Source organism: Cololabis saira, chromosome 10 (genome assembly GCF_033807715.1).
Source record: "Cololabis saira isolate AMF1-May2022 chromosome 10, fColSai1.1, whole genome shotgun sequence".
Classification (NCBI taxonomy): Eukaryota; Metazoa; Chordata; class Actinopteri; order Beloniformes; family Belonidae; genus Cololabis; species Cololabis saira.
In genome coordinates this window covers 39,842,763-39,850,808 of record NC_084596.1, presented here as the reverse complement: position 1 = coordinate 39,850,808, position 8,046 = coordinate 39,842,763, and the positions used below count along the sequence as shown (strand labels likewise).

The following is an 8,046-nucleotide window of genomic DNA, read 5'->3' as shown; positions in this document are numbered from 1 at the left end:
TGGTTCTCATTTTCCACATTCAGACTGAGTCGTCGTGGCATCCGTCAACCTCTGCCAGGCTCCAGACCATAAACTGTACAATTATTGGACAAAGCCTGATGTCAAAGATGAAGTCAAATGAAGCAGAATTAATTTCAGCCCACTTTTATCAACGGAGAGGTGATCCAGTCTGTCACCGAATACAAGTACCTTGGGGTTGTGCTTGATCACAAACTTAAATGGGACAATTGGTCTGACTGCCTGTGCACTAATAATAATAATAATAATAATAATAATAATAATAATAATAATAATAATGATAATAATTTTCCTTTATCAATCCCACAATGGGGAAATTCTTTCTCTGCATTTAACCCATTTTCTAGTCGAACTAGTAGCGGTGGTTTGCCATTTGCACGGCGCCCAGGGAGCAGTAAGGGTTACGGGCCCTGCTCAGGGGCCCAAAGTGGTTGACCTCGGTTGCAATCTAAGGCCCAACATAGACTGTACATTTTAAAGAAACTGTTGTCTTTTAATGTTAATGGCAAAATGGTCCACATGTTTTATTGTGCTTTTATTGAAAGTGTTTTAACTTTCTGCATCATCTGCTGGTTTGCCTCTGAGGCACAACAGAGGTCTGTTAGGAGGACGGTAACAACAGCCACCCTACCCAGCTTGAAAGCAGATACAGAGACGGGGTAACAAACAAGGCAAATGTCATTGTTGCTGATGAGAAGCACCCACTTACCTCCAGTTTTAAACTGTTGCCATCAGCTCGGCGTTATTGCTCCCCCTTGTTCACTAAAAACACGCCTAACAAGTCTTTTATACCCCAAGCCATTAAACTTTTAAATATTTCTAGGAAATAGCACCCCAGCTGGCTGGACAATACCATGTACAAGTGGATGCACCGTGTCTGTGTTGCTGTTCTGTGTCCCTGTTTTTATGCTGTTTGTCAAATTGCCATGTGTGTCTTTTGCTGTAAACAAATTTCCCCACGCACTGCAAAAACCCAAAAGAAGAATATTTGTCTTATTTCTAGTTAAAATGTCTAATTTTTAGTAAAAAAAAAATCTCATTACACTTAAAACAAGACTCATCACTGGAAAAAACAACAATTTTCACCTGTTTCAAATAGATTTTCACTTAAAATAAGTAGAAAAAAGATAAATCTTGTCCCACTGGCAGATTTTTTCTACTTATTTCAAGTGAAAATTAACTTGAAACAGGTGAAAATTGTCAAATAATAAGTTATTTTTCTGGTAATGGGTCTTGTTTTAAGTGTAAAGAGATTTTTTGACTAAAAATGAGACATTTTAACTAGAAATAAGAAAAATATTCCTGGTAATATTTTGAGTTTTTGCAGTGCGGGGACAATAAACACATATCTATCTATCTATCTGTCATGATGTCACCCTCTGGTTTTCTGAAACCTTGTTTTCCTCATACCGCTCTCGCACCATGTTGTGAATAGGTGTAAAGAACATTGCTGATTGGTTCACCCTGCATCACTGACACTCAATCATGTCAAATTACTTTACAAAAATTCACTACACCCTGAAAATTTGCCCATTTTAACAGAGGAGTCAATGGAGATTGACCCGTTTCCGGATCCAGCACCCAGTGGCCACGAACTGCAGCTGTTGTTATTTCTGGGCTGGCTTCATCCCTGATGTTGGGTTGTTGGCACCGGGCTCAGACGAGGTCTCATTACACAATTATGTGACCATAATAGTGGGGCAGAGACGCAGCTTCATATTCCTCCCACCAATGGACATAAAGGACGATTAGATACATATGATAGCTATAAAAATGATAATAAGACAAAATCGAAGTTAAAAATAAGGATGATCTGTTTCATTAAACAGGTTAAAAGGTGTGGTCAGTTGGCTCGGTTGGTCCTGAACTTTCAGCAGGAGGGTTCTTTGAGGTCGACTGGAGGAGGAGTTTAAACATCAGGGATCAAAGTTAATACGCAAATAAACACCAGGAGAGTTCCTTTACACATAGGTCACTGGGTTCGGTGCAGCGATGTGGTGAAGAGTGGAGAAAAACTGCTGGATAGATCAGAACAGGGAGATGACTATTACAACTTCAAATCTAAATCCAGACTTATGATGACAATTGAATTTCTACCACGATGAAAGACGTTTCACGCAAAAACAACTCAGACGTTAGAAAATGTTGTGGTGGTTCCACGCAACACCATTAAGTAACTGTCTAAGACTCTTCTCTGAGTACTTGACTTCAGCAATTTGATATTAAAAATATCTCCGGGCTGCTGGGTGGCACAGTGGTTAGGCAAGGCAAGTTTATTTGTAGAGCACAATTCAACACAAGGTCATTCAAAGTGCTTTATTCATTTTTCATTTCATTTTATTCTTTATTTCATTCAAAAAAAATAATACAATTCAATACAAATACAAATGTTCTTAAATTGTGAATGAAAAGGGAGCCGAAAGAAGAAGAATCTTATCTGATCTGCCCCTTTTTCCAAGAAATAACTTCACAAATAACGCATTTTTTACATCAACATTAAAAGCGGCAAGACACAATTAAACAGTTAATAACGAATAAAATGAAATAAAATGATAAGGAAAGAGATAAAATAATAAAAAGCACAAGTTGTTAAAAAATAAGGGCAGTAGAGTACAGCAGGTACATCTCATTCTTAAAATGGCAAGAATTATGTTTCTATACAGTCAAAACGTACAAAGACCGGGTCAAATACAATATTACAAAAGTAATCTGTGCCGATTTGTGCAGTGAATCAGACCAATTTGACAATTCTAAAGGAAAAGGGCCATGTACCTGCAGCGGTCGCAGGTTTGAGTCCCAGCCTGTGGCCCTTTGCTGCATGTCGCCCTCTCTCTCTCCCTCTCTCTCTCTCCCTCTACCCTCTTCCTGTCTACCCCTTGAATAAAGGCCAGTAGAGCCACAAAAACTGGGGAAACAAGCTTGCAGGTGTGACTGAGCGTGATCTGAACAATCCACAACCCTCCTGAATGAAAGTCCTCCGTACAGACGACACCAACGTGGAGTTGTTTGGCCGTAGTGCTCTGCACCAAGTTAGGTAGAAACCAAACGCCACCCCCCCTCCTCTGATGATTCTGGCTTGTTCTGCTGCCTCAGCAGAACTGAAACGCTGTGTGCGACTTCACCTTATCACTGCTACGGGAGGATGTGCAAGCCAGCGAGTCACGGGTTAAGAGCCACTACAGGGATGAGTATTTCATTGTGTTTCTAAACACGTCCACCAAAGGGAGGGTCCTAACTACCTAACTACCTACCTAACCTAATTGTGTTAAGTTATGTTATTGTATAGTTTTGTACTGTACTGCACTTAATCGTTCTATGTCGAATTGTCTTGTATATTGTTTTTTTTTTGTTTTTGACCATGTATTCTGACTGCCACAGATGCAAAATTAATTTTCGAAAGGACAATAAATTGAAACTAACTAACTAACTAACTGATGCACGTGGCACGTGTGACACCTCTACAAGAAGTCAGTATCTGGTTAGACTGGATCATGTTCTTAATATTTTAAGACATCCAACAGTTTTGACCAGCTGCTTTGATATCTTTTTCTTTTTTTGGTTTTCAAATCTCTGCACAGCCACACAACAATAACAAATGACATCTACACACCGTGTGTTAAAGTACTTTTCAAGTGTCTGAAGATTTCAATCTTTTGAGGAGGTATAAAGAATTACATCACATTTATATCAAGAAAATGTTGTTGACCGAGGAGTAGGCAGCCACCATCTCTCATTTTGCACGATTGACAAGCACCTTTTTTTTTTTTTGATATTATGGTTACCGGCGGTATTTATTTTTTCTTATTTTCTCGCATGTTACATTGCCCTGTCATGCCTGAGGTAACATGTTAGTTGTGCAATAGGTCTATGGGGTTTGGGAGGGGGGAGGGAGAGGGACGGAGATGTTCATTTATGTTTTTAAAAAAAAGGAAACCACTGTTCATTTGTATACGTTGTTTGCCTCTGACTTGCGTTGCATAAATAAAATTTACAAAAAAAAAAAAAAAAAAAGTTGGCGTGTCGTAAAGCTTTCAAATAAAGTGTAAATGAGATAAACTGATCAGTGCAGGTTTATTTTAGCAAACACTGAAGTTTCACTGGATGATCTCGTCAGTATCTCTGTCTGCAGCCTGGTTCCGACCTGGAGTGACACTACAGTGTAACGTGCAGATGGTCTTACACAAAACAAACATGAGAGCTGCAGCTTTGAGTGTCCCTGTCCCTTAAAATGCCCCCCCATTGATAAACATCCTCTTTTCTGAAGATTCATTGAGCTATCACAGAATCCCTGCTGATAGTGAGGCCCAGCTTTGCAGCGAGTCCTCTCGGTCTGACCTCTGCAGAGACAGCTGGTTACACAATCTGGCTGTTTCAGAACATCAATCTTCGATCACTTTCATGACATTTAAGAAACAATCATACCATATCAGCAATCAGACTGAATGTCTTGACACTAAGCAAAGCGTCTCACATGAAAACCGCTAACGGCCACTGATTTAAACCAAAGGCCTCTCACGTCCTGCCAGACTTTGTTTCTGTTTGCTTTGGCAGTGCTCTCAATACAGAGGGCAACCCACATGTGACGCATGCGTGAGGAGGAAGGATCATGATGTTTGATTTGGCTCTGTTCTCATGTTAAAAGCGCGTGATAAATACACCTCAGACTGCGCGAGATCCCCCTCATCTCACCATCTTCTCCCTGACCGCTCTGGACGCCTGTTGCATCTCCTACAGACATGAATCTCCTGGGTTTCACTGTGGCTCTGGGACTGCTGGCAGGGATACGGGCTCAGATTAATGTGCTGCGGCCCCCGTGCGACTCCCCCGAGGCTGAGGACGCTGCGCTGGCGGCCCAGGATTACCTCAATGCCCAGCACAACCATGGCTACAAGTACGCATGGAACAGGATCGAAGACATCAAGATCAACACCATGGTAAGATGGCCGGAGCAGAGGCTGCTCAGTCCAGCTCAAGGACATTCGCCTGTTTTTCTTTCTCTCTTTCTTTGACGCTCCGCATTTACACATATGCAGATGGTGATTGATGACTTCAACCTTTTCTCAAAAAATTGCAAATCAAATTTTTATATATTCTACTTGTGATAGATCTACATTTATGTCCTTTTTTGTAAAAACTACAATGTTATTTAGGAAATTCAGTATCCCCTAGATGGCCAAATGCAATAAAAAAAACAAAAGCTTTTGCAGTAGATTTGACACACACACATATATATATATATATATATATATATATATATAAAATTTATATTTTATTTATATATATGTAATAAAATATATATCTTATATATATGTATATATATATATATATATATATATATATATATATATATATATTTTTTTTTATTATATATAAAATATATATATATATATATATATATATATATATATATATATATATATATATAAATATAAATAAAGGTATGTGTGTATACACTTTCCCATTATGATTAATGCTGATATTGTTTTCCTCTATAGCCTGATGGAAACCACACGTTTGTCCTGGAGCTGGACTTGCTGGAGACAGACTGTCACGTGTTGGACCCTACACCTGTTGCCAACTGCACAGTCAGGCCCAAAAGACTGACGGTGAGACAAAAAAAACATTACACATTACGTTTTTTTTTTTAAACCAGAGTAATAATTCAACCCTAAAGCCCCCAAAATACCACAATCTGAAAGTTTCCAACCCAACAAGCATCTGATCTCACACAGGCAGTCGAAGGAGATTGTGATGTGGTGTTGAAGAGAGTTAGCGGGGTCTTCACCGTCACAGCCTTCAAGTGTAAAACAGAGGGTAAAAGTTATAGCTTAAACTTTAAACTCCATCACTGCACATACAGACAAATTTCAATTTACTTAAAAAAATTCTGCGTTTCTTTTCCTGGATGGTTTTCAGAATCCACAGAGGACTTGTGCCTTGGTTGCCCCACCCTCCTTCCCTTAAACCACACTGGAGGTCTGGATTTTGTCCAGGCCTCTTTGACAGCGCTCAACAACCTGAATGAAAATGTAACCTACACCGTTCTGGAGGTTGGAAGGATGTCTTCAACGGTGGGCCTAAGCATCTTCATGTACAGTTGAACTACACGTACTCGCATATTTTGAAATGTACATCAATTCTTCCCACTCCCTTTGTTTCAGGTTGTGTCAGGGGGAGCGATGTACAGAGCTGAGTATGTTGTAATTGAGGCCAATTGCATCAACGATACTTGTGTGCCCTTAAACGACTCCATGGCCGTAAGTACAGTGACAGGACTTTAAAAGAATGCAGGACTAACATCTTTAAAAGCTTTTTTGGTGTGAGATAGTGAATACTTTTTAAATCATACTGACAAGTTAAACCAAGAAGACAGAAATATGATCATTTTTTTCCAAAGCTGTCATGAGTGGAGCTGATAATGAACAAAGCAGCTCTTTTCTCCATCAGGCACGTGGAATTTGCATTGCTGAAGGTCAACAAAATGCCACTGTGGACTGCAAGATGTTTTCCACTCTGGTAAAATACTTTTAGATGTAAATTTTTAATCTGAACCATTTACCAGACAGAGCCACTTCTCACTTATGTTGATGCGTGTCATTTTTCAGATGCCCCTCATGGATGCCAACAGTACTGCAGCTGCAGAGCCTGCCTTCCCACCAGTTGTTGCCACTCACAAACACGGTGTGAGGCACCACAAACTTACTGCTTTCCATAATCCTCTTTTGAGCACGTTGTTGTCTGCAGAGTCAGTGGAAGTTGTGTCCGTAGTCTCCAACTTAACAGATATCGCTCCAGGTTCTTTGTCAGCTTCAGACGCCTCAGACAGTGCAGAGATGCCCATCACCCTGCAGAAGAGAGATTTATCTGCTGCGATAGTAGAAGAGGTTGGTCAAGCAGGACCCATGTCCCCCGTGCCAGTGTGCCCAGGAAGGGTCAGATTTTTCTAGGTGCTGAAATATTTCAAAGACTCAAAACATGAGAACTGCACTGGTGCTAGCGTAACCAACTTATGTTGTGGTAGGTGGCTGTACACTCGACAAGTAATCATTTGAAATTGAGATCACGAGCATTGCAAGACTTCTGTCTCTAGAAAATGGAAGATTTGCATGTAATGCCATTGAATAAATCATAAGTAAAATCTGCAGCTGCAACTCATTGTGCCTTTTTTGAAGTGGTTGTCTGCAATACAACTGTTGGCTGTCAGATTACAATTTTGGTTTTAAAGATACAGAACTGTTATATGGTGTTGAAAAGTGTTCAAGTCATACAAATGAATCCACTGGCATTGAAGGTTTTAAAAAAAAAAAAAAAAAAAAAAAAAAAAGGTATGCATCAGTGGCTCCCTGTGTAAAGCTTAAGCATTAAAAAAAAGATCCTCTATTAAAAAGGATAATCTAGGAGGGAAAACAAAAAAAAACTGCTTTGTGGGGGAACAGGCACATTCATTGTAACAAAAATGTTTACACAAATGGGTCAACATTCAGGAAGCGACAGGCAATGCAAATAATTTCAAAGTGGCAGTGACCAAGGCTAAGAAGTGCCTGTTCCAATATTTGGTGTCAAATGACAAAACAAAGTCAGCCAGAAGTCATTTTAGTCTCATTTTATTAGATCACATTTGGCAACTCTTTACACCTTACGACTTCCATGTTCTGTCTGGAGAGGTTGGTTCAAACCTAGAGAAGACATTGTACATTAGGGTCAAAAACCCAAGACCCCCACAAAAATGTGCGAGTTAAAACAAAACAACCTTACCCTTGGCTGGTTGGTCAGAACTCCTTTGAAGCATTTCTTCAGAAACATGGGGTGGAAACCGTTGGCTTAAATCTGAAAGTTTCAGGGATTTCCAGAGGTCCTCGTGCTTTAAATTGGCTGCACTTAAGAAGTTTCCTGGGGGCAAGTACACTTGAGAATCATCTGAAGGTGGGGAAGACGGTGGCAAAGCCAGTCCATCAGACTTTTGCATGTAGTCACCAGGAAGGGGAGAAAACAATTTTAGCTGTTGATCCTTTTGCTGCAAGGGCTCCA

At 39.9% G+C, this 8,046-nt stretch overlaps 1 protein-coding gene across 1 annotated transcript; it reads left to right on the top strand.

Annotated features, from left to right (window-relative positions):
* Positions 1-4,679: 4,679 nt before the first annotated feature.
* LOC133452078 (alpha-2-HS-glycoprotein-like) lies at positions 4,680-7,160 on the top strand. Its single transcript, XM_061731271.1, has 7 exons — positions 4,680-4,952; positions 5,514-5,624; positions 5,751-5,832; positions 5,935-6,089; positions 6,180-6,275; positions 6,466-6,534; positions 6,624-7,160. Exons 1-7 carry the CDS (start codon positions 4,755-4,757, stop codon positions 6,963-6,965), a joined length of 1,053 nt encoding a protein of 350 aa, XP_061587255.1. The 5' UTR covers positions 4,680-4,754; the 3' UTR covers positions 6,966-7,160.
* Positions 7,161-8,046: the final 886 nt, after the last annotated feature.

Excerpts from the sequence above, each read along its gene's own strand:
- LOC133452078 (XM_061731271.1), top strand. The coding sequence starts at position 4,755 with ATGAATCTCCTGGGTTTCACTGTGGCTCTGGGACTGCTGGCAGGGATA. Across the intron at positions 4,953-5,513 it reads ACATCAAGATCAACACCATG|CCTGATGGAAACCACACGTT; the intron begins GTAAGATGGCCG and ends TTTCCTCTATAG. Across the intron at positions 6,276-6,465 it reads CCTTAAACGACTCCATGGCC|GCACGTGGAATTTGCATTGC; the intron begins GTAAGTACAGTG and ends TTTCTCCATCAG.